This window comes from Pogonomyrmex barbatus, unplaced genomic scaffold, assembly GCF_055798465.1.
Source record: "Pogonomyrmex barbatus isolate J1 unplaced genomic scaffold, ASM5579846v1 scaffold14, whole genome shotgun sequence".
Taxonomy (NCBI): Eukaryota; Metazoa; Arthropoda; class Insecta; order Hymenoptera; family Formicidae; genus Pogonomyrmex; species Pogonomyrmex barbatus.
The window spans coordinates 1,570,292-1,594,879 of record NW_028297110.1 but is presented as its reverse complement, the minus strand read 5'-3'; the positions used below and the strand labels follow the sequence as shown (position 1 = coordinate 1,594,879).

Sequence of the window (24,588 nt, the reverse complement as noted above, 5' to 3'; positions counted from 1 at the left end):
TCCAAAACGAATCGATGTAATTCTATTAATTATAAATGTATTGCTAATTTTATTATTGGAAGATTGCATGATGAGATATTTTTCATTTAAAATTTTAATCATTCTAAGCATATTTTCTAACTTCGCTGCTTTCATCGCATGTCTGTGTGACACGCGATGAGCAATTATAAATCTATTTATAATATATATTGACTTCTCATACTTTGAAAAGTATGAGAAGTCAATATATATGAAACAGTAGCTGAAACAATTTCTTCCCACAAAAATTATGTCACGTGTTGCTTCAGCGATATTTAATACAATAATTTTCTATAAATTTATTTTATTGAATTTCAAATTGTTGCAGTGTTAACATTTAATATAATATTTAATAACATAAAACTTAATACATAATTTTTTATAATTCATGCGAAATATTATTAATCAAATATTATTTTGATAAATTTATATCAAATGTATTTGTAAATACGTTTTATTATAATTAAGATTTGCATTTAAATTTAAAATTCTTATAATTTTAAAAATTGTATTCATATTCGTGAAAAGTTTCACACCTTTCTATTTTAATATAAAGTTTTCCATTCATTGTTATGATATAAAATGCAAATATGAATGTGAACAGATGCTACAAAATTTACAGGGTATATAATTGCCTAGAATTCGCGAATTATTTTCGCAGAACTCTGGAAACAAAGAATCGGCCAATATGCAGATCGCGTGCGTGTCTTTTGCTAAATGACACAAATAATCGGGCAAGGACGATAGCAATGGATTGATAGGAAGCATTCACGAAAGCATTCGAGTTATTTAATGGCTTTTCCGTTAGTAATCGGAGGTGCAGCGTGCAGTGGGTAAAGAATAAGAATTGTCAAGTTATATTCCTTTTTTACTGTTTCTTTCTCTGACTTATTGATTGTTTCTTAATATTGCGGGTAGGGAGACAAGGAGACAGTAGTAAAAGTATGGATGGAAAAGTTTTGGTTGTAAGTTATGAATTTAAGAAGCTAGACAGTGGAACCGATTGGAGCGATGACTGTTGTGCATTTTGTCGCGGTGTAACTGATTCGTGTTTTGCGTCCCTGTATCGAGTTGATTAAGAAGAAAAGATGAGATAATTATTATTAATCAAATAACATATTTCTTCTCAATTATATATAAATGACATTACATGTAAGTGTAAGAACAAATTCGTTTTATTCCGTTCTTCAAATATAAATTAAAATTAAGGAAATGTCTATTTTGGAAAATGTCTATGGATTGAATATAAAAGTTTTGAATTTTTAATTTTACTAGTAATATTAATTTGTCATTTAGATTATTGATTTATTTTTAGATTATTGATTTATTTTTACTTTGAAAAACTTCTCAAAAGTAATTTTACTAACATGATTTATGTTTCAAGATTTAATACTTATTTATTGTTTTTAAACTTTAATTTACTTTAATTTACATCGATTGTTATAGATATTGATATGGTACATCATACAAAAAGACAATCGTCAGTAAGGCGGAATTCTCTTTTCGTACGAAACGCGCTTCTAGTAAATGAAGCTACCATTCACGTGAAAAATGGAAATTACAATAAAGCCATATTTTTGTATAATCAAGTAAGTTTAAATATAAAATATATATACAATTATATGTATTATATATATATATATACACACACACACACACACACACACACACACACACATACATATATTTTTAATTCGAGTATATATATATATATATATATATAAAATTATGAGTTTTCTCGTTCCATAATGTATAAATTTTAATGTTAAATATACTATAATTTTTAATTTTTAATTCGAAAATAAGTATAAATTTTCTCAACTTATTAATCCCAGTTTTTATTTAAAAAACTATTTGATTTAATAAATTTTTTACGGCTATATTTAGAAGTGCGAAGCAAGTAAAATAGAAATAGAAGATTAGCATAGACATCGTGGCTGCGTTAATACATATCAAGATTCAAAATTAGAGTTGTAGGATAGCAAAAAATTCAAAAGTATATGTCTAATAACAAAATTCCTTATGTCTGTAATATGATCTTATAAGTCTATTATGATCTAATAAGTTAGATATTGTTCCGTGTAAATTATTAAGTTATATTTGCATTATTTATAAAATATCAAAAATTTGCAGGATAATTTATAACAAATGAAAGAGCAATATCTGTCTTAATTTCTAATTTGTATAATTTTTTTAAACAAAACTTGTTTGCAAAATCTTTCTGCGAACAAAAATACTTGTAAATACTTATAAAATACTTATAAAGAAATAATGCATTATTATAAAAAAAAAAGAATATTACAATCATAGAGTTTTTTATCTTTGAAATGAATAAATAATAAAGTATTTTATCAAACTTTAGAAATGTAAAGAACGTTCCGTACACACAATATATAGGACATTCTTGTTATCTTTAATGTTCTGGAATTGTGAGGAATATTTTGTCATGTTTGACTTATGTCGGGCTTGTTACGTTTCTAAGGAAACGAGCCACCTTTTTGAGGTGTCGGCAACCACACGTATCTTGGCACGTAGGCAAAGATCATCCGTTCGCAATTTCATACGAGAATTTCTCAATTTTCGCAGTGGCGCATGAAGTAGAAGGGAAACGAGGGTATCTTGCGAAATAAATTATTATAAATCTTTGTCATTGTAATATAATATTGTAAATATACTCGAATAAGATATTATTAAAATCGACGATTGAAGATGAGCGACGCACCGCAAGCCATCGCTGAGGATCTAACATCTTCAAGCGCGGTCGAGCATCACGTTATGGATATCCTGAATCCTACGTTGCATCACCACGACTTGCTACAGAGCTACGTGCGAACTCGTGTAGAAACTGGCGATTCGAAACAGGACTTCGAGGAGTTTGAAGAACCGAGCAAAGAAGCGCATTTGAGTAAATATCCAACGGCAGCAAGTGGTGGCTACAGCAATGCTCGTTATACTCAAAAGGACAAAGGGAAGAAGAGCAACGACAGGAAGGGTAAAGATAATAAATCACCCGATAGCACTATCGAGTCGGAGATGAAGATACAGAAGTCGAGAAGAAAATGACGCCAACACGACGGCGAAGTTCGTCGGCAGGAAGAAGTCTATACCGACAAAGATCGCGCGGCTGCTGTGAATATGGGTACCACGGATATAAAGCAATCTTTAAAAATGAAGCAACGCCAAGACCGCAGCAAGAGTCTGCAAATCCCGGAGGAGACAGAGCCCGGGGCATTGTTGACGCTTGGTCTGCGCGAGATGCGTTTCGGCGACGTTAATGTCGCTATTAACTGCATCAATAAGGTTCCTATTCGTTTGTTTCGTCGGCCTCGTTAATTTTTTGCAGGCATAATCGATGAAAGTGATTTATATCTTTCGTGCTTGTCCGTGCGTGCGAGCATGAATATACGTGACCTTCCGTAATAAGCGACCAGTAAATCGATTTTAATAATTTATATCTTATAAATTGACACAAATATAATAAATGCGGAGATAATTATCATTATTAATTGCAAAAAAGTTTAAATTTTTTAAAGGATTAAAAATTATGTATAAATATGTTAATTCTTAAACCAACATTTAAATAAAAGAAAAAATATTCAGATATGTATATGTATGTATGTATATACTGGACACAAGAAAGAAATCCAAGATTTATGAAATTTTTATTTGTATTTAATACAAATTCTAACAATTTTATCAAAATTTTGATAATTTTAATAAAAACATAAGAATATATTATGTATGTATTGATATAAGAATTTATTTTGACAGGCACTGGAAATGAATCCGAATGACAAGAATGCCTTAATAGCTCGAAGCAAGTGTCATCTTTTATTGGGTAATCCGCAAAAAGCATTAGACGATGCTGAAGCGGCGTTACAATTAAATCCTAAAGATTCCAGTAACTACAAAGCAGTGTATTGCAAGGCGGAAGCTCTTTATCATCTCGGCGACTTCGAAATGAGTTTGGTGTATTACTACCGTGGAATGAGAATCCGTCCAGAATTTGGTCAATTTCGTCTTGGTGTTCAAAAGGCAAAAGACGCAATACAGAACGTATTACGTAAGAACTAATGATACACATTATTTGTCAGACATATTAACGAAAACTTGTCCAAAGATTGAAAAAGAATAATGAGGACAAGGAAAACAGAAGGTATTATGCATGAAAATCATTAATTACGCAAGAAAAGCAATAATTTACATGTTATTTACATACCTATTTTCTTCGCTGTTTACATTACGAATTTTACGAGAAATCTTGCTAACTGTATATAACCCAGGAAATAATTGTTCATATAAGAACATATATAAATATATTAACATATAGATATATATAAACGTATATGAAAAAATATATATATATATATAATTATATATGAAAAATATCTATATATGTTCATATTAGATTCTTTATTATTCTTTCTTTTATAAAATTTCTGTTTAAAAAATAATAATAATCATGAGAAGACAAAAAATAATTAAAAAAATTTTTACGTTGTTTTGTTTACAAAAAATTAATATACACATATATATGTAAAACACAGATAAATATCACATATATTGCTAATAATTAATATTTATTTAAAAGTTGATTATATGCATTGCAATCTGCATTACAACTTTGTATCTAAGGCTTTGTATAAAAGCACTAGTTTAGTTTGGTAAATTGACAATTCAGTTTACGGAATTTCGTTTATCAGTAATCGTCCACTGCAATCAGTAAGAAAATACAAATATAATAAAAATTTCACTATAATTGCAAATTTAATTCTCAAAGATATAGTTTTAACAATATTGCATAATATTTAATTATTTATAAAATTTTATTTTAACATATAGAATATAACTGTTCTGAATATAAGAGCAACATATGATATAATAGCTGTTATATCTTACAATTTGTTAATGTTATGTAATGTCTTGTTTTATATAAATGTTACATTTCTTTGTTATTCATCATCTTATAACAAATAACATACAACAAGTAACATAATATGAATATAATACATTATATAATAAATATAATCTAATATTTTACTTTAATGTTATATAATGATATGACATTTCTTTATTTCTTTATCTTATCGATTATGATCTTAATCTCTTTTTCCTTGCAACGAGATGCTATGTGTAAAAAGTAGAAGAACGATTGTTATCAGAAATAATTATTCTTTTTCTTTTTTAATTAATATTAAATATTATTTAAAATAATTGGAAAATATTCTACATATAAGTTATACAATATTTGTTAAATACCCTTGATAATTTATCAAATTAATAAAACTGTGGCGATTATATCGTTGCATGCATTGACATCCGAATCAGCTCAACAGAATAGACTTATGTATTTTCTAGATTCTCTTGTAATAATTTCTTTTGATATTAATCATATATTTCATGATTGTATTTTCTTTGTAACATTATAACGTTATTTCCTTTGTAACATAATTTGAATTTAAATTGAGTTTAACGACTCGAGACAAGAGATAACAATAACAGCGGGTTCTCTTTCGACACTATATTATAAGAATTAAGATATTTGTTTTTAAGAAGAATCTCGAAGGAGAATAATACAAAGAGCTAATAGAGAATAACAGAGAGCGAATACCAACAGACGAGAGATTCATCCGAGTAAAGACGTGTGTTTAAAGCAAGAATAAAAGACACTTTATTAAATCGGATTTGATTTCACCTATATTCCCAAAAGACCTTAAATATAATTATGATGTGAAGTGAATGCATTGTTCTTATTGTACACAGCACGATATTGAAAATTGTTAACAATGATTTGTGACGACGTTAAGTGTAAAGAGGAAGCTATGACAGAAAAAAAGATGCAGAAAACGAATTTTGATTGGTTTGCTATCTTCTTTTTTACGACACTACACGTTATCGGACTTTATGGTTTAGTCACATTCAATTTTTTTCAAAACTGGAAGACGACTTTGTGGTGTAAGTGTATTTAAATAAACTTAAAAATTTAAGCCTTATTAAAAAATTCTAACAATCATTAAATTTTCTCACAGATATTTCCTATTTAATTATTACATAGCTGTTTACACACACACACACACACACACCACACACACACACACACACACACACACACACACACACAGAGCTGACATTATAATTGAATAAAAATTTAAGCCAATATTTTCAGGTTTAATTTTGTATGAGTTGGGATGCATCGGTATAACTGCCGGTGCTCACCGGTTGTGGTCTCATCGATCGTACAGTGCTAATCTACCACTCAGGCTCATTCTTGTACTTTGTTTCTCTACGACTGCAGAGGTAATAATTAAATTAATTTGTTCATTATACATTTAAAATGCAGTTCAATACTGTCGGAAATCGGAGGTTAATTAGCTATTTAGGCCATTTTATAGCGATTCTTACAATTTTTTTTAATATGTTTACTTGTTGGTCATAAGAGGAAGAGTATGCGCGTTATTATATCAAGGGTTCCCGAAAAAGAATCTCGATATAGATTTCTTACACATGTATTAATCATCATGTTTTTGTTTGTGCTTATCTATTTATTATTGATTTAAACATTTTGATCATGCTTGGTTATGTTAAATATCTATATATATATATATTTAAATGATATATATGTTATATATGTTATAGATTAATGCCCGATTCCACCATAGATTAATTTTAATCTTGATTTAACTTACTGTTCATCTTTTTCTAGTTCTAAGAATTAGAAAAAGTTAAAAAGCAAATTAAACCGAGATTAAAGTAAATCTACATTGGTGGAATCGGGCATTAATGTTCAGTTAATGATCTAAAGTTAATGATCTTTTAGTTAGATTAGTAAATTAGATTTTTATATTAATTTTATTCCTACTTTATTAAAATCTAATTTGATAATGTCGCTTTCAAATTTGCTTCAAATTTCAAACTAAATTTATTTCGATTTTATGCATTTGTAAAGTACTTTTCTGTATTTAAATACTAGATATATAAAAAGATACATAGTAACAGAAAAAGTTCATAGATTTAACAAGGAATTATTTACGAGAATAGATATTAGTAGGATATGAGAGTAGATTATTGTTTCTTGATTAATGTTACATTTCTTTATATATACAGATTTCTATTTATTCTTGGGTCCGCACTCATCGCGTACATCACAAATATGTTGACACACATCTGGATCCTCACAATAGCCGACGTGGTTTTTTCTTTTGTCATATAGGCTGGCTTTTAAGAAAACACAACCCTGAAATCGTTGAAAAGTTACGTGAAACCGATATGCGAGACATCCTGACGGATCCAATCCTGGCCTTCCAAAAAAAGTAATAAGATTAACAAATCCGTCTTATATACTATACTCGTATTATATATGTTTATATTCTATACGAATTTTAACAAACGTAATAATTATAATTATTAATGCAATTAATTTTTGGCAGATATCCCGGGTTGGTAAATTTGATATTTTCTTTCATCTTACCTACTCTCGTACCAGTTTACTTCTGGAATGAAACTTGGAGCAGATCATTCATATCACAAGTAATGCGAGTATTATTTGTATTGCATGCGAGCTTTTCTATAAACAGTTTCGCTCACATGTGGGGTTCCAAGCCGTATAATAAGTGAGTTCCTTAGAATAAATTTATCGGAATATATTCAATATTCCGATATGCATATATAGATGCATATTCAGAGTTCAAAAATAGTTTTTTGGACAATTTTTAAATGTAAAATTAATTTCTAGTTTTGTAAAGAAATGCAGAAAATATTTTGTTAAATAATATATTTTTCAAGTAATTTGAGATACGGCATTTAATGCTTGAAATTTTCAAATTTCTTTTACTGTCACAATTCTGATTTCTAGAAACATATGGCCAACGCAAAATATGGGTGTGAGTCTGGTTGTAACTGGCGAAGGTTTTCATAATTATCACCATGTATTTCCTTGGGACTACCGTGCATCTGAGTTCAGCTGGTATCTTTTGAATCACTCGGCGTTCTTTATCGACATGTTCGCGAAACTCGGATGGGCCTATAACCTTAGAAAACCGTCTCCCGAACTTGTGAAACAAATTGCCGACGACAAAGGTGACGGTTCTCGCGGTAAATGGGATGAAGTTCCACTGTGTGATGAAAAATGTGTAGAAAATTAATCAGCAAATGCAACAAAAAAAAAGTTAATTAAATTATGCGTCCTGCTGAACTACAGCAAAATTATTATATGTTGATCTATCATGATAAAAATCTATTTACACTTCTAAAACAAAATACAAATCATGAAAAAATAAATGTAACGTAAATTTATGAAGTATATAAAGTATTAAATTTAAAAAAAACAAATATTTTGTAAATGGTTTTAATAATTAAAATACAAAAAAAAAAGAGAGCAAAATATAAGAATATCAGAATATAGGAACAGAATATTAAAATTCATGTATGTTATATAGAAAAATATATAATATGCTTCTAAATAATTTTCACTATTCTCAAAACGTTTGATAAGGAAGCAAATTATATTATTGCTCCACGATAATATTATTTGTATTAGGTTATAGACAACACAAATACATAAAAATTATAAACATGCAATCGTAAAAAGAAATTTATTTCTGATATTAAAACCTGAAAAACATATTTCTACCTGTTATTACAGATTGTGTGCACAGTTCGAAAAAGAGATGCTATTCGAAGGCATAAATGTACAAGTAATATAACAGTTTCCAGAAGCATTTCATACTTTTTTTTAAGTAGGTAAAAAAATTAATCAATTTTTCAATTTTTACATTTTTTTAGAGTATAATATTTTAATATTTTTTGCTAGAATTATAAGTCAGAATTCACAAAAATAAAAAAGTTTTGATTATTTCTTAATCTTGCTTAAAAGATGCATATTACAAGCAAGCTCGGCGTGACTGCATTCTTGCACCAATGTTAACAAAAAACATTTGATGCATTCAGAATTTCATAACAAAGATGATTATAATACTCAGAAAAATAAAAAAAGAAAAGAAAAATTTGAAATGCAATCATACAAGAACATCGAGAACGCATTAAATTCTATACTATTCTATTCTATTCTATACTTCTTTTTTATTTTCTATTCTATTCTCCATGGAAATTATTATACTATTTGTACACCTGCGTCTGCGAGCGTCTTTTTTCCGAAACAATCTACACAAAATTTCGATGGCTTTAACATTTTCATTCTCAAAAAACTTCATAACATAGCGATACACAATAGTATTCAATACTGTTTTCCAGACATCATAACAATAACTTATTTATTTTCTTCTTTTTTTCTTTTCATTCTTATTATTGATCGCGCAGAAGATCTCAAGATAGACAGTACAGGTTACGAAAATGGAAATTAATAAATATATAATATGGTTCCAGGCGAAGGTCCACTTTAAAAATTTTAACGCGCTAAAAGTGGAACCTCAAGGGTGGTATGGAAATTCATTGTTATATGTTTTTAATTTCTTATTATATTTATATTTATAAAAATATTGTGCAAAATACTTTTCTTATAGAAAAATATAATTATGCAATTTTTCCATAAGAAGTATATTTGTAAAATATATTCAAGCCAAGCAATTACCATGGATCGAAAATAGATTACAACAGATAACTCCTCCCATGATAAAAGGATGACACATCCATTAAGTTCACCCAATATATAAAACTAAACATGTATAGGTTTAGTTTTCTACATACATACATGTTTTTTTAAATTTATATTAAACATACATGTTTAGTTTTATATACTGGGTGAACTTAATGATGGATGTGTCAACCTTTTATCATGGGAGGAGTCTATTGTAATCTGTATGTATTTTCGATTCATGATGGTAATTGTTTGGATTGAATATATTTTACAAATTTTCCATATATATATATATATATATAAAACAATGAAGATGTCGAACACACACAAAGTTTTTGAAAAACTTTTATATATTATAGCAGAGAAAAAATTAAAATTTATAATATTAATCTAATACAATATAATCCAATATAATATTAATTCATACCAATATCATGTAAGCAATTGTGCAAAAATTTAGAAAATTTCTTAAAAATGAATTAACATTGATATAAGATACTTTATACATTTGTTATTATTTTTAATACAAATAACACTTAAAAGTTAATAGAGAGTAATCCTCTTTTTAGGCCTTCTGTCGATAAATCCGTAATGTTATATATTTTTATTGTGTTTTCCTTGTCATCCTCGTTATGCAAAGTTGAAGAATTTGATTTAATGATTTTTGACATATTTTTCATTTTTGTTCTCCTACTCACTTGATTAAAATTTTCCATATTTTTCAGTATGCTCTTGTTTTCATTCACCTATAATTGATAAGAGAAACACTTTTATTATATGATAATATTATTATATGATAATATTCGCCACTTATAAAGAAAATACTTAGATATATTTGATATAATACATTTGAGATATTCTCAGAATCTTTGAATTCGTCAATTTTGGATATTTGAAATTGTTTCTTAAATCGTTCCTGATATTTTCTTTTTTCATTGTGTGCTATTTCCTTATGTACATAAAAATCGCCTTTTGTGGGAAATATTGTGCCTAAAAAAAATAATTTCATAAAATATTATTATATTATTATATTGACCAATATATGGAATAAAAAGCTTAAAAAAATATTTAAAGAAATTAGAAAATCATTTTTTAATAACTAGATTAATATGTAAATATAATTGTGTGCGTTTGCGCATGTACATGTATGAATGTTTTTACACACACACACACTAAAAAAAAGAATGAGATCTAGCTTAATTTCGAAGATATTTTATTTCATTGACCAATATATATTAGATAATTCTGTATATCTGCAAGAGAAGAGTACTTATTATTTTAATAAAACTTATAATGCAAAACAAAATTTTATTTCATTTTATTAAAAATTTCAGATTCAAATATATTGTAAAATCTGAACTAACTAACTTTTATAAATATCTGATTATTAGAATTTTTAATTTTATCTCTATTTGCTCTGATTGAAGAAAGTTCAGTTCTCTTGATGACTCTTGATTATTAACTAAGTATTTCATTATCTAGTATGTAATTAAAATATATTTACCGCAGCATATTTTTTTCGGAAAAGTATTTTCGTGAAACCGTTTATAATGTCTTTCAGCATTATAACGTCGCTTCGATATTTCATTGCACTTGAGACATTTATAAAGTTTGTTCTCGTCATCTATTATAACTTCAACTTTGGTATCGGTATCTAATTTATTGGCCATATCTGAAAAATATTGTTTGTATTATATCTTTTATGTCGAAATAAATTTGAATATATAGATATTTTTACAGTACAAACAAGTCTTTAAACAAGTCATTTTTTAGCCATGCTCAATTATTACGATCGTTCGAACATGGTTGAAGAATGATCCATTATTTCAAAAATTATTTTACATATGACAGATCGAACAGATCTCAATTTCCCGTTTACATTTTACAAATTTCAGGATCACGAAATTATAATGTTTTAAGGGAAAAAATAGGGAAAAAACTATATATGGCAATTAATTTCATATTATTTCCCACAAATGATATTCTAAATCATGGCTGCAACGAGACAGCTGAGCTTTAACTCGACCTCCATTTGCAATTAAAGAAACATATGACTAATTATTAACTGAGTTTTCATTATATTATGTTGTATAATTTTTTCCTTTTTCTTTTCCCTTCTACTTTAAGTAGCCATAGTCACTTAAAGGTTGGCAAGGGACACTATGGAAATTTCTGTTTTAGATGAATTCTTGTTCGTCCATATTACGGTTAAAGTAGAGATTTGCAATGAGATTGCGAAGTTTATAATCAGAATAATCATCCGCATGATGATCTCGCATGATGCGCATGATGCGCATGATGCGCATGATACATCATTTTATCCTTGTTATTTACAGTATGTTAAATAAAGATAAATGGCATGCATCGTGCATTATGCGCACGATGCAAGAAACACGGACGTACGGATGCACGGGCACCATGATTGAACTCGAACATATATCTGCGCAGATTATCCATAGATAAATAGAAATAGGAATAATCTTATTGGAGTTGGCCGCCACTCCTACTAACTCTTAACAGTTTGAAAGCAATTTGTTATATAATATGTAACTCAAATATATTTACTGCAACGTATTTTCCTTGGAAAAGTATATACTTCACACGGAGCCTCAATTCAGAAACCATCATCTCGCCAGTAGACCGAATACTGACAATGGCGAACCCCCTGCGAACCGCTACCCTCTCTTCTATCGTGACGCAGTTCACGTTCGGCGGCTTTAATGTTTCGGTCTCTTTGACATACCGCTAATCCGTACATTCGATTACACAATGCCAAAAACAACGAATATAAGAGGAAGGCAAGATTTTTTGTTTTAAAAACATCTCGAGTTTTCGAGAAATGCTCATGCCGCCTTTGAAGTAGGATGCTCTAGATGAATAGTGCGAAAACGATTGTTACGCAACTTAGATCTGAAAAAAAAGTTATTTTCATCTTTATAATATACATCAAAGTTAGGACCTTAATATATGCAAATAATATATGCAAAGTTAGAATGATTGAAATTGTATTTTGTAATATAAATAATTATCTAAAACGTATTTTATAAAATATAAAACGTGTGATTTTATCACATTTCAGATTTTGTCAAGTATCTGCAAATAATCAACTTTTGTGAATTTGAAGGAAAAAATTTTACTTGTTCAAGAAGCATATTGAAGGGCGATATTCTTTCCAAAAATTGACCATTTGGATTTATTCTCTTTGGCGAAATTGCAAAGAATATTTACGTCATGAATTTGTATTGAACATGTTCTTTGAAATGTGTGCATTTGTATTTTTCTTAGGAATTGCTTACATTTCGATCAATCTGAAAAACTGTCATGTATTATAACACTCAGAAAATTATAGAAATTCAAATTTTTGACGATTACAAAGAATACGTTCTGATTTACGCTCAGAATCTTCGTGAGCATTTGTTTAACATTTGATAAACAGCAAGGATGAAATGATTAGCATGAATCGGAACGCAAGCCAAATGTCACATAAATGAAGTTAAATAACTATACACATACATAACATGTCCATAATTACATATGATTATATATAATTATATGAATGTGTATAATTGTATCAACACTTTATATATTTATATCTAATTATATATGGAAAACTATTTTTCCATTGAATCCAACGGTGCTATTAGCTTTTATTCAAATCAAATTTTATACATACATTATTTAAACAAATTATATTTATTAATATTGACCATAGATTCACAATCGGTGAATAGAAACCAACCGTATAATCGGAACCATTTTAGCTCAAAAGTCTCCGCGCCATTTTCGGCACTTTTAAGTCTAAGTTTCTTAAAAATGTGACGTGATAGAGCAATTTCATTTGCAAATTTATTTTCAGCGACAAAAAATCTATAAGATTTATCTTGTTTGGTTTGTGATTTAAAAAAAAGTTTAAATTTGACAAATAATGTTATCATCTTATCATGCAAAGGTAAAAATTTAATATTGCATGATACCGACACATTTATCGACATACGAATAAGCGTGAATCCTTTTTATCTCTGAAAAGAATGCAGATGTCCTATATGTCGGAATATATATCTTTTGCTTGATAAAAACAGAACTTTCGACTCGCGGGATGACTTATAAACTTTCTTGTTGATATCTAAAAATGCGTGATGTACTTTGATCTCGTCGGGTGGGGATCGAATTAAAGCGATCGTAACGAAAATTTTGCGCGTTCAGTTTGTATTCAGTTTGTATTCGGCATTTGACCGACGCGTATTCCGAATTTCTGTACTTGTTACTTGTCCACGTATCAACGAGTACCGTTACAAATTGACATTTGTTACGCTACATATTGCAAAAAGATGATTAACACGGGGTAAGGGGTGAACTCTCGCTATATTGCTTGCTATCTTAACAATAACTGTGAATGCTGCGAATATTTAGTATGTATCTTATATTGCTTACATAAATTTACTTCCGGAATGACTTAGCAGTATGTAACACATGATAAAAATGTTCATTTTACCCTTTCACTGCTTGTACAATTATGCAAAACAGAATGTTAGCCGTTATTTCCTATCAGATTTATTTAACTCCAGAAAATTGGATTTCTGTACATAGACGCTAAGGTTTCAAAATGTGAGCCATACGATTGTTATATTTACTCAATATACAGTATCAATTATTACTTTAATCTACTATAAAAAATTAAAATTTATTATTATATAACGTTTATATGTCTCATTTTGAAAGACACATGTGAAATGTACATTATGTATCTTTAAACTTATTAGAGGCTATACAATTTTTAAAACTATACAATTACAAACTACAATTTTTAAAATGTTATATAGCATTTAGCATTATGTCATTTAAACAACAATATTATTATGAATGTTGGATTGAAAAGGAAGTTTTATTTGTTATTGATATGTGACAGGAAATTGGCTGGTCGTACTATTTTCATTACTGGAGCTTCAAGAGGTATTGGGAAGAGTATAGCTCTCAAAGCAGCGAAAGATGGTGCAAACATTGTTATTGCAGCAAAAACTGCTGATCCACACCCAAAGTTACCGGGTACCATCTATACAGCAGCTAATGAAAGTAATTGTTAATTAATCTTTTAACAGAATTGTGATTTTGATGATCTTAATTTACAGCAATAATTTATATTTAGTAACTATTAGTTTATGAATTAAAAAATTAAAAGTTCCTAAAATGCTTAGTTTTAATGAATAGAATAAGGATATTTTTATAAATACATGCAAATGTATATAATTGTATATAAATGTATAGTTCTCTTTTTTATTTAATTTAATCAGAAGTGATTAATCAGAAGTTAATCTTCAAACTTTTCCAGAATTTAAAGATGTTGTGAATTTAAAGATTTATGTAGATTTATGTAGAATATATTTTTTAGTTGAAGCAGCTGGTGGTAAAGCTTTACCTTGCATTATGGATGTACGCGATGAAAAACAGGTGATTAATGCAGTAGAGAGTGCAGTTGCCAAATTTGGTGGTATAGATATTCTTGTAAATAATGCAAGTGCTATTTCTTTGACGAGCACTGTTGCTACTGAGATGAAAAGATATGATCTAATGAATAATATTAATGCCAGAGGAACTTTTCTCGTGTAAGTTTTATTTTGTAATAATCTTAATGCTTGAGTATTTAGTGTTAAATTAACTAAACCTAACAATTAAGTTTGAAGAAAATTTTAAAGTTTATATTGTACATTACTGAATGATAACTGAATTTATATTGTAGATCGAAAGTTTGCATACCATATCTGCAGAAAGGTACAAATCCACACATAGTTAATATAAGCCCGCCATTAAATATGAACCCTATTTGGTTTAAAGATCATGTAGCATATACTATGGCTAAGTACGGAATGTCTATGTGCGTTCTTGGAATGGCGGAAGAATTTAAATCTGATGGCATTGCGGTTAACGCTGTTTGGCCAAGGACAGGTATGTTATATTTAATTTTTAATCAATAAAAAAATAATCATATCGTCAAAAATATTACAATGCACATATATGTATATCGAATAACATATATTAATATATTAATAACATATATTAAATAATATGTCATTATGTAAAATTAATCTATAAATTATTTTATTTGCAGCTATACATACTGCTGCAATGGACATGTTATCAGGTCCAGATTCACAGAATGCTTGCCGAAAACCTGAAATTATGAGCGATGCTGTTTATGCATTGCTTTGTAAAGACAGTAGATCTATTACTGGACAATTTTTGATTGATGAAGATATATTAAAGAAAGAGGGTATTATTGATTTTACAGACTATGCATGTAATCCAGGTAATATTTTTAGATATTATTTATATTTTGTAGACAATTATAAAAATATTTATCATTAATAATTATTATAGTAATTTATAAAAAATAATGTAAAATAATAAATTCTAAGTAGTTGTGTATATGTGTGTATACAGTTTATAAATTTTATATTATTATTAAGATCATTCAACAAATATAAAATTTTTATAGAAATATATACAAAATTTATTAGGTATTAATCAATTGTTAAATAATTATCACTTTAATAATAACTAATCATTTATCTTAATCTTCTTAGCAAATAAAGACAACTTAATGATAGACTTCTTTTTGGATGAGGCAGTTGGCCGAGCTAAAATCTTTAATGAAACAAATAATCCTACTGAAACACAAATGGCACGTATATTTAATGCTATCAATGCAAATTTAAGCAGCGAACTGGTCAGCAAAACTGGTGCTATATACAAATTCAATGTGAAAGGTAATTTCTTTTATGTTAATTTGTTTTCACTTATGTTAATTTATGTACTATGATAACGCAATAGATAAGAGAATAAATATGTATATATAATTTTAGGAAAAGAATCAGGTATATGGTTTCTTGATTTGAAAAATGGAAATGGTTCTACTGGCAAAGGAGAACCGAGTCAACCAGCTGATGCAACACTTACAATGGATTCAGAAAATTTTTATGCCATGTTTTCAGGTAGGTGCTTGTAACTACTTTTTTAATTAATTTTCGTACTTATTTTATGTTATTTTTATATTATTTTATCTTTGTGATACATATATACATATTATTAATAATATAGACTCCTTTTATATTTTTGTCAATAGGCAAACTGAAACCAACTTCTGCATTTATGACGGGCAAATTAAACATCAGTGGAAATATACAGAAAGCAATGAAATTGGAAAAATTAATGAGCAGTTTAAAATCTAAATTGTGAGATATACATGATCAAATATCACATATTCTTATAGTATATATTTATATATTGTAACATATAATAGCAGTTTTTTCAAAGACAAACATAAGTATATATTTTATCCATATCGTTATGGAACTTTTTTTTAATATAGGGATAAGAAAAGTGTGTTCAAAAAAGCATAAATGATTGTCTCTGGGAAACCAAATGTCCATCATAGAAACTTTGTATAATACGATAATGAGTAATTTCTTACGAAAATAGAATAATTATATAGTTAAAAAATATAACATATTTTTATGAAATATTCCTATAATTTGTATATTGTTATCATGATAGAAAAGAAGAGATATTTTGTATAATGAATAAAATAAACATTTTATATATACATATAAACATTTTATGTAACACATATAAAACGTTCAACAAATATTGATGCTAAGTAATGAATTATTTTTTCTATGCGCAGTTGTATTCTTATTTTAGCATTGGAAATATTATATGCGTAAATACTTTTGCTTCTTCATAAACTCCAAAGAAAATAAAACCTCCTAATGTAATCCACATTACTCTTGGCCCGAAACCAGCAAATAATCTGTGATATTGAGATATTTAGTAAAATTTTATAATCAATGATATGGATTAAAATAATTAATTTTTCAATTATAGAGAAAAATAAACAGAAATTGCTTACCCACGATAACCATTTTCTAAATATATACCATGAAGCATATTTAATATCTTCAATTCCGATGAAAGCAACGTTTTGTCTGCTAACATTATCCTCGTTTTTATAACATCTAATGGAGTTGTAACAGCAGCAGAGATGCCTCCTGTGAAATTACGTAATATGTATACATTTTGATAAAACAAATGCATTTCTTTCTTACACAAAATTATAATATGATTTCTACTAAAAACCTGCGATTGCGCCACAGATTGCACTTTCCACAGGATATATTTGTCTTTCGATATAGGAATTATAGGATTTTTTCAAATATTCCCATAATGGAAATTGTACAATGCTAAACGGTGTATCTCGTAATACCGTACTCCAATATCCACGATATAATAATTTCAAATCAAATGATTTTTTGTCATATATAAGTGCTTGTTTTCTCTGCTTTATAACTTCTACAGGAACTCGTAATAAACATGCTACCTTCACATATAAAATAATGTAATTAATAAGTAAAACTTTTCCTTCATAATAAATAGATTAATTGAAATTGAAATTGACAATATTCAATTTAGATTAAATCATCTAGTTTCTAACATTCGGCTCTAATAAATTGCAACTTTAGGCAAATTAATATATGAAATAAAGACTCTTCTTCTCTTTTTATCATTACATAGAGATAATAATTATCAAAAAATACCATTTCTGCCATTACTGCTGCTCCCATATGAAGTAATGGAGTATAATTTGTAGAAATCCTAGGTTGCATTATAGCCTTAGTTTCTTCATATGTTAAAAAGAACAATGCAGCTAGAATATAAAATATCTTATATAAGATCATGAATATAATGAATCTGAGATTCTTGAATGCATTGTGTATTTATAACATTACCTGTTGGTGCCGAACCAACTATGACTGGACCAATCCCTTTATAAAGACCTGTGAAGCCTCCAGTTTTTAAGAATCCTTGTGTACTCTGTAATCGAGTCTTTAACGTATCCAGTGGAAACAATGCAATATCCACAAATGTTCCTGCTGCACCTCCTGCCTAAACAATATGGAATATATTACAATATGGAAGTATAACTCTAAAATATAACTCTTCATATTTCCTTCATTCTAATTTTTTTTATATATAAAGAAATCTTTAATATAAATTTTCAATAAAGATAGGAAGAAGAATTAATTACAGTTTATTAATTATTGATAAATATTTAAAAACCAATATCTGAGTAGGCAGTTGTAAGAGCTTTTCCTCTTTCATAATCATGATGTTAACAATATTTAATATAATTACAACAAAAATTGTACATAATAATTCACTCACAATTAACGAAGTAACGAAGACATTTCGTATGCTCTTTTCTTCTGTTTTTTTTTTATTTCTTATCATCTTGTCTCAAATAAGTTATTCAAAAATATATTCCAGTATATTTCATATAATCTGGTTCTCATATATACTCAGCTAATCGATTCTATTCGAAAAATATTAAAATAATTGCATAGTGATAACACACATCTTCAGTAATTTAAATTCAATAAATTCCAATGAAATTCAATCAATCAACATAATGTTCTTGAGCGAACATTATTATGCATAAATGCATGCAAAATATTTACATAAATTGATAAGATTTTATGGCATGAAATTTATCAGCTCTAAAGTTCTCTGAAGCCAGGCAGATGAGGTTAAGTTATTTAACTATGCGGCGCGTTTCTAGTAATAGGATTTGAATGACCTATAAACGTCCCAACATTTATATCAAGAATTTTTCAGTTTACAATTTCCATTTATTACGATTCTTTCAATTAATTGGAATTATAAAGAAAAAAAATGAACGAATGCACATAGATACAACAAATACTTTTATTACGTTACACAATCTTATTCTCGTGTTATAATTTCTAAAATTTCGTCATTCAAGTGACATCTCGTGCTGGGTGAGAGTCCGCATTTTTTGTATAAGATTCATATATAAAGAAAGAGAGAACACAATAATGCCAAGGTATATACATGATTTCACATAGCTTCCTTCATCAATTTCATGCACATTATTTATTTTTCTTACCCACATTAAAAAATTCGAAATTTTTATAGGAAAATTGAGAGCCGACTTATTTTTTTATATCTACGTAATAACATACGTTAAGATTATTAATAACAATCCTTATAATCGATTAAAAAGATTATATCATTTATAAAAATTTATAGCATTTTCCTCTCATTTTTTTTTGCTTTCATCTTTATTTTCGAGTTAAAATATTTTTTGTAGATATTAATAATTTTCACCAAACATAATCGTCGTTATAATTATTAACAATTATAATTGTATAATTATAACAAAAAAAGGTAAGAATATATTAACGTTAGTCAAATAAAATTAATTATTATTAGACAAAAGTTAGTTATTTTTATATTTCTTAATAATTAAATGATATACAAAATTGGCTTTTTATGGTGTTATAGAAATCATAAAATGTAAATTTTACATATCTTAAAGTAATATCGCCTTTCTTTCAGCTACAGATTCTTTGAATGATATGGAGTCAATATTTTCTTAACAAAAATATTAAAAATGTATTAATATCGAAATACATAAATGAACTAAAAAATTATTGTATGAAACTAAATTATTGTATGAAACTAAAACTAAAAAGTTTTATCTTAATTTATTTATGTGAATTTTAATTTTCTGTTTAGACATATCTAATTTTTACTGTTGACAATTATAGTAATTTCCAGTGTTAATTGTTATATACAAAGGACCACTACAATACCTTGAAAATCCTTAAAAAGAGGCTATTATGAAGTTTAATATGAATTTCTTCGCGTATATCCCTTAGAATTATTGAATTTACATATGATGATTATAGATATGTTAACTTATGTAATAGAATAAAATTATGCTCCTTTAACTCTACATGTAGAAAAAGATAATTATCTTAAGAATAAAACGGCGTTTTGTTGTACAGTGATAGTTCCATCTCGTTGCATAAAAATTAATGTGAGAAATTAAGACGTTATTAAAATAAGATAGCTTCTGTCTGAAATCTTTGTTAAGATAAGATCGACTTTAAAATTGATCCAAATACCCATAGCTGCGAGACAAGGCTTGAAGAATAATGATAAATTTTACGCACACAATTACACAAGTCTCAAAGTGATATATTTTTTTTTACTTTCCATATATTTTCATTCTTGAATTTTATACATATCTTATATGATCATCATTTAATCGTCTTAATATTCACACTTTACGTAACATTTATTTATCATTTTTGTATTCTAAAAAATAATTGATTATATATCAATTTTAAAAAAAGCTTCCCAGTGCTGTATGCACAATCGTCCTCGTCTCATTTTGTCTTTAATTTAAGACCTGGAGAGTTAGCTAAAGTAATTTCTTATCCTCTCAATTGTTCGTCACGAATCATGCAACATAATCCTTTACATCGTATAAATTATCAACGTCACGCAGTTCTATATAAAGTGACACTTGCGATATGTTGATTTGCCATGACTTCGACAATTGCATCTCGTATACCGTAACAAAATGTACAGCCGAATGGATTGGTAGTGTTCGTCGAAGACGCGCGATTCAAGACTACAGGTCGCGCGCTCGCTTTCAATTGCTCACTCACTCTATCCCATTTTGTATAGGCAGTGATCTATGAAACAAAATTAAGATTCGTTAATACAAACAATGCGTTGAATATCGTGCATACATAATTAAATGATCTCACTGTAACAGGAGAGGGGGAAACATCGATCAGCTTTCCCGATTCCGTGGAATTATTTTCAGGAGGCAGAGTTAGAGAAAATTCACAACGGTGATACATATTAAAATTATAATGTCCCGGATAGTTGGTATGAAGTACGAATTTTTTTATACATTGAGTTTTAGCGTTGAACAAGATATCCTGCAAAAAATCGCACCTTAAGTTCTTACTGTAGTTTATCGTAAGTTTTAATTTTATATAACTAAATTCGTGTCACCTCGTCGGACGAAAGAATGTACTTACCAGACCTAAGGTAAAATAATTATAGAAAAAGTCTGACCGCCTTGTCTTGTCCCGTTTGTGTGCGTGCGGACTATGGATACGCATCTTATCCTCGGCTTTGTAGAATACTCTAGACGGGGCACCAAGCGCGCTTAAAACATCTTCACAAGTATCTCCGAATAATATCTAAAATCATATTGAATTGTATTATTAGAAATAAAGAAACCTCAAATTGTTTCTTGTGTTAAAATAAGTTAGTTCTTTCTGCGTTCGAAATTCATATTCGGTAAAATAATTTTCGAGATAAAAATAAAATTTTTTTAGCGATTGTGAATTGTATATTTAATTTCTACTTTAAATACTTAGAGTATTGGCATTATCTTCTACAGAATGTGTAGGTATCGATAAAGCGCAACCTCTTTGGTCAGACATCGTTTTTTTGGCTCCAGCAATGCTCTCGTTCCAGAACTGCCTTCCGTGAAGAGATGTAATCGGAGCCCTCGAGTACGTATTTTGTCTCTAATGATATCCGCTTTCTCCAAGTACAAGTTATTATGATAACAAACCTATTTAGAGACAGATGTATTAAAAAACATTATAGCATCCTCATTTTGTTTTTTTTGAGGGGAAATGGCCTTAAAATAGCCATGAAAGTCCAAATCGTAATTACAAGTGGCAAAGGTGGCGGCGGGGTCTTAGAACCATGTTCTTCGCTGCTACCACCGGCTGGCATATTTCCAACGTAAATTGCAGTTTTTGCAACTAGAGGAGAAGTTCCATTAGGAAATTGTAACGAGCCTAATCCGTGGGCATAACCAGGTTGGAACTTTGAGTCGATTGGAAAGTAAAACGACAGTCCTCGAAAATTCAATACAAACACCTGCAATTTATTACAATGGTTTCATTGCAATTTTAATTGTTTTAAATATTCATTTTTATTGAACGGTGAGTTTCCCACAATTTTACATCCGTGATTAAATTTCATAATAATCATACCTGTTTCTCGCTGTCGTAAACGCCCGGATGAGTCGCACCGAAAGAATGCTCTATCTGCTCAATCGAAGGTAACACTTCCGGCGAATTGAATGGCAAGCCGCAATATTTCAATTTCACTAACTTCATGTTATAAATCTCAATTATTTTAAGCCTTTGTACAACAGGATCGAATATAAGCCGAATGCCATCGTGAGGTAAATTTATTACTAGATCTACATCTAATGGATTCTGCGAATGTGCATAATGCTTGATGTATTATCTCATTGTAGAAATTTAAAGTACAGTATACACAAAAGTATTATTTATGCGTTTAAACTTAGCTTGTATGCATCATGTGTATTAAAAGTATCATTATAGATGTTAAATGTATACTTACAGTGTCACTATAAAGTACTTGGACTCCTCTTATAACACCAACTTGAGACTGTATTATCGATACTGACTGAGAAAAGTGCATACCTGTAATATAAATGAATTTAAAATTTATACTTTAAAATAAATTTCTATTTTTTAATAGCAAATATAAATTTACAAAGCTTATTTGAACAAGTGTACATAAAGGAGGATTTAGAAATTTCAGATCAGAAGGAATACACTCCCAAAATTATAAAAACTTAATATAAAGGCAATTGGTAGGCCTTTCATATTGTTGGCCTTTTACAAACAGAATAAATTATTTATTTTTTTGTCAAGGTTGATCTATGAATCGACGTTGACATTTCTATTTTTATACATTTATCACAATAGCATTTGTTTATTTAAAAAGTATCATTATATGCTATGTCACAACAGAGAAAAGGGAAAGGAAACCTATTTCTCTTTCAAATTTCGCATTTGGAGAATTAAATAGGAACGAATATAGAGTAAGGTAAGGACGAATCGTCCACTGCGTAACGAGACAAAGCCAACCGAGTAGCGTCAGCAGTTCTCGTCTCGTACGACTCGAAAGTTCGAGCGAGACAAGACGAGACGAGACGAGACGAGGAGGGCTTTGTGTGCATGTCACGCAAATCATAACAACGCACGCTCGTCACATCGCGAGCGTTTTTGCGCTTGCGTTTTCGTCACTTGCCCAAAATAAACTCCCATTGCTCGCATCCGAGGGACCTCTCGGGCACCACCTCGAGCTCCAGCATCCTATCTGTCCCGTTTGTCCAGCTGTCACGCACGGAGCAAAGTGGAACGGCGGTGAGTCGCGGGGGAGAATTACGTTGCTCCTTTGTCCGTCCACTCGGTTGTTAATCACCAGATAGCCATATTGCAGTCACATCCCAAACAACAAACCTCGATCACTACTTCGCAGCGCCTGCGACTTCTACGGTTGGTAAACTGTCATCGAACAGCTGATACGCGGCCGCGGGGCACGGAGAACGAAGAGGGAGGAGTACTCGTAGAATGAGACGCGATTATGGCGGATTCACATCTCGCAACATCTTTTCGAGAATTTCAAACAAAAATTTTGAAACTCGAGACGGTTGCACTGTCAATGATTTTGAACATTCAGAACATTTTGAAAAATTCGCGATATCGCGAATTCAAGGAATTCCATATTATAAAAATCAAAAGCTTGTTGATTGATTATTGGTTGGCCGTTGGCTACAGCTACTTTCAGCAAAAAAGAGTAGCTAAGTGTGTTTTTGCGCTGATTGGATGGATACTTTTTAGATCTAAGCTGAGATAGGACTATTCCTTTGAATCTAAAAATATAATTCAATCAGTGCAAAACTCATATTAAGCTATTTTCTCTGTTGAACGCAGCCAATATTTCAGAATAACTTGAAAAAATTTTAAATGTTATTACAATATCACATATACAATATAATTATTTAAAATTATAAAAACCTAATATTGATAATTTATATTGTATTTTATAAATTCGAAATATATAGACTTTTTCAAGAGTTTAGACACCAAATACTCTTTTTAAAACGATTCAATCTATTAATAAATTATGCAATGTATTAAAAATTATTAGCTTATATTCCCCTTTTATCGATAAAAGTCTAAAAGTTTATAAGCCTTCTGATTGGCTGTGAGCCATTTTCAGAGGCACCTTTATCGATAAAAGGGGATCAAATTTCATGCAGTTTC

General features: G+C 28.9%; 7 protein-coding genes across 10 annotated transcripts; 4 read left to right on the top strand and 3 right to left on the bottom strand.

Moving 5' to 3' along the window:
- Positions 1-59: 59 nt before the first annotated feature.
- On the top strand, positions 60-5,727 carry LOC105428361 (outer dynein arm-docking complex subunit 4). Of its 3 annotated transcripts, XM_089072906.1 has the most exons (5): positions 60-851; positions 937-1,170; positions 1,465-1,607; positions 3,790-4,081; positions 5,575-5,727. In XM_089072906.1, the coding sequence occupies exons 3-5, from the start codon at positions 1,473-1,475 to the stop codon at positions 5,613-5,615; spliced, it is 468 nt and encodes a 155-aa protein (XP_088929032.1). In that variant the 5' UTR covers positions 60-851; positions 937-1,170; positions 1,465-1,472; the 3' UTR covers positions 5,616-5,727. The 3 variants fall into 3 exon arrangements, 2 of the variants coding, with proteins under 2 accessions (XP_088929032.1, XP_088929030.1); XR_016138377.1 differs by lacking the exons at positions 60-851; positions 937-1,170; positions 1,465-1,607 and adding an exon at positions 3,026-3,318 and having other exon boundaries at positions 3,790-4,174; positions 5,572-5,727; XM_089072904.1 differs by lacking the exons at positions 60-851; positions 937-1,170; positions 1,465-1,607 and adding an exon at positions 3,026-3,318.
- On the top strand, positions 2,415-3,081 carry LOC112552715 (uncharacterized). The gene has a single exon (XM_025218562.2). The coding sequence runs from the start codon at positions 2,728-2,730 to the stop codon at positions 3,079-3,081; it is 354 nt and encodes a 117-aa protein (XP_025074347.2). The 5' UTR covers positions 2,415-2,727.
- LOC105428360 (acyl-CoA Delta-9 desaturase-like) lies at positions 4,658-8,608 on the top strand. Its single transcript, XM_089072902.1, has 6 exons — positions 4,658-4,740; positions 5,782-5,973; positions 6,185-6,315; positions 7,123-7,328; positions 7,446-7,628; positions 7,871-8,608. The coding sequence occupies exons 2-6, from the start codon at positions 5,805-5,807 to the stop codon at positions 8,157-8,159; spliced, it is 978 nt and encodes a 325-aa protein (XP_088929028.1). The 5' UTR covers positions 4,658-4,740; positions 5,782-5,804; the 3' UTR covers positions 8,160-8,608.
- Positions 8,609-9,942: 1,334 nt separating this feature from the next.
- LOC105428359 (uncharacterized) lies at positions 9,943-12,914 on the bottom strand. The gene is made up of 5 exons (XM_089072903.1): positions 12,748-12,914; positions 12,176-12,520; positions 11,115-11,282; positions 10,458-10,600; positions 9,943-10,356 (listed from the first exon to the last, which is right to left on the bottom strand). Exons 3-5 carry the CDS (start codon positions 11,278-11,280, stop codon positions 10,147-10,149), a joined length of 519 nt encoding a protein of 172 aa, XP_088929029.1. The 5' UTR covers positions 11,281-11,282; positions 12,176-12,520; positions 12,748-12,914; the 3' UTR covers positions 9,943-10,146.
- Positions 12,915-13,661: 747 nt separating this feature from the next.
- Positions 13,662-17,215, top strand: Hsdl2 (Hydroxysteroid dehydrogenase like 2). Its single transcript, XM_011640640.2, has 8 exons — positions 13,662-13,952; positions 14,517-14,680; positions 14,997-15,210; positions 15,345-15,550; positions 15,714-15,911; positions 16,189-16,371; positions 16,468-16,596; positions 16,728-17,215. Exons 1-8 carry the CDS (start codon positions 13,939-13,941, stop codon positions 16,838-16,840), a joined length of 1,221 nt encoding a protein of 406 aa, XP_011638942.2. The 5' UTR covers positions 13,662-13,938; the 3' UTR covers positions 16,841-17,215.
- Positions 17,197-19,257, bottom strand: LOC105428356 (S-adenosylmethionine mitochondrial carrier protein homolog). Its single transcript, XM_089072668.1, has 7 exons — positions 19,120-19,257; positions 18,827-18,974; positions 18,391-18,547; positions 18,199-18,308; positions 17,741-17,981; positions 17,514-17,652; positions 17,197-17,414 (listed from the first exon to the last, which is right to left on the bottom strand). Exons 2-7 carry the CDS (start codon positions 18,890-18,892, stop codon positions 17,297-17,299), a joined length of 831 nt encoding a protein of 276 aa, XP_088928794.1. The 5' UTR covers positions 18,893-18,974; positions 19,120-19,257; the 3' UTR covers positions 17,197-17,296.
- A 91-nt stretch (positions 19,258-19,348) lies between these two features.
- On the bottom strand, positions 19,349-23,853 carry LOC105428355 (PHAF1 protein CG7083). 2 transcript variants are annotated; one of them, XM_089072667.1, is made up of 8 exons: positions 23,619-23,853; positions 22,874-22,956; positions 22,498-22,725; positions 22,172-22,381; positions 21,918-22,067; positions 21,523-21,687; positions 21,244-21,420; positions 19,349-21,168 (listed from the first exon to the last, which is right to left on the bottom strand). In XM_089072667.1, exons 2-8 carry the CDS (start codon positions 22,952-22,954, stop codon positions 20,971-20,973), a joined length of 1,209 nt encoding a protein of 402 aa, XP_088928793.1. In that variant the 5' UTR covers positions 22,955-22,956; positions 23,619-23,853; the 3' UTR covers positions 19,349-20,970. The 2 variants fall into 2 exon arrangements, with proteins under 2 accessions (XP_088928793.1, XP_011638940.2); XM_011640638.3 differs by having other exon boundaries at positions 23,570-23,852.
- Positions 23,854-24,588: the final 735 nt, after the last annotated feature.

What these genes read in the sequence shown, in the direction of transcription:
- LOC112552715 (XM_025218562.2), top strand. Translation starts at nt 2,728, where the DNA reads ATGAGCGACGCACCGCAAGCCATCGCTGAGGATCTAACATCTTCAAGC.
- LOC105428361 (XM_089072904.1), top strand. Translation starts at nt 3,154, where the DNA reads ATGGGTACCACGGATATAAAGCAATCTTTAAAAATGAAGCAACGCCAA. An exon ending in CTATTAACTGCATCAATAAG is followed by an intron (nt 3,319 to 3,789) that starts GTTCCTATTCGT and finishes TTATTTTGACAG; the next exon opens with GCACTGGAAATGAATCCGAA. An exon ending in CGCAATACAGAACGTATTAC is followed by an intron (nt 4,082 to 5,574) that starts GTAAGAACTAAT and finishes GTTTTTAAGAAG; the next exon opens with AATCTCGAAGGAGAATAATA.
- LOC105428360 (XM_089072902.1), top strand. Translation starts at nt 5,805, where the DNA reads ATGATTTGTGACGACGTTAAGTGTAAAGAGGAAGCTATGACAGAAAAA. An exon ending in CTGGAAGACGACTTTGTGGT is followed by an intron (nt 5,974 to 6,184) that starts GTAAGTGTATTT and finishes CAATATTTTCAG; the next exon opens with GTTTAATTTTGTATGAGTTG. An exon ending in GGTTCCAAGCCGTATAATAA is followed by an intron (nt 7,629 to 7,870) that starts GTGAGTTCCTTA and finishes TCTGATTTCTAG; the next exon opens with AAACATATGGCCAACGCAAA.
- LOC105428359 (XM_089072903.1), bottom strand. Translation starts at nt 11,280, where the DNA reads ATGGCCAATAAATTAGATACCGATACCAAAGTTGAAGTTATAATAGAT. An exon ending in TCCGAAAAAAATATGCTGCG is followed by an intron (nt 10,601 to 11,114) that starts GTAAATATATTT and finishes TATTTTTTTTAG; the next exon opens with GCACAATATTTCCCACAAAA. An exon ending in ATTCTGAGAATATCTCAAAT is followed by an intron (nt 10,357 to 10,457) that starts GTATTATATCAA and finishes TATCAATTATAG; the next exon opens with GTGAATGAAAACAAGAGCAT.
- Hsdl2 (XM_011640640.2), top strand. An exon ending in CTATACAGCAGCTAATGAAA is followed by an intron (nt 14,681 to 14,996) that starts GTAATTGTTAAT and finishes TATATTTTTTAG; the next exon opens with TTGAAGCAGCTGGTGGTAAA. An exon ending in GCCAGAGGAACTTTTCTCGT is followed by an intron (nt 15,211 to 15,344) that starts GTAAGTTTTATT and finishes TTTATATTGTAG; the next exon opens with ATCGAAAGTTTGCATACCAT.
- LOC105428356 (XM_089072668.1), bottom strand. Translation starts at nt 18,892, where the DNA reads ATGATAAGAAATAAAAAAAAAACAGAAGAAAAGAGCATACGAAATGTC. An exon ending in TCTTCGTTACTTCGTTAATT is followed by an intron (nt 18,548 to 18,826) that starts GTGAGTGAATTA and finishes CATATTGTTTAG; the next exon opens with GCAGGAGGTGCAGCAGGAAC. An exon ending in CAGCAGTAATGGCAGAAATG is followed by an intron (nt 17,982 to 18,198) that starts GTATTTTTTGAT and finishes TTATATGTGAAG; the next exon opens with GTAGCATGTTTATTACGAGT.
- LOC105428355 (XM_011640638.3), bottom strand. Translation starts at nt 23,633, where the DNA reads ATGCTGGAGCTCGAGGTGGTGCCCGAGAGGTCCCTCGGATGCGAGCAA. An exon ending in GCAATGGGAGTTTATTTTGG is followed by an intron (nt 22,957 to 23,569) that starts GCAAGTGACGAA and finishes TTTATATTACAG; the next exon opens with GTATGCACTTTTCTCAGTCA. An exon ending in AAGTACTTTATAGTGACACT is followed by an intron (nt 22,726 to 22,873) that starts GTAAGTATACAT and finishes GCACATTCGCAG; the next exon opens with AATCCATTAGATGTAGATCT.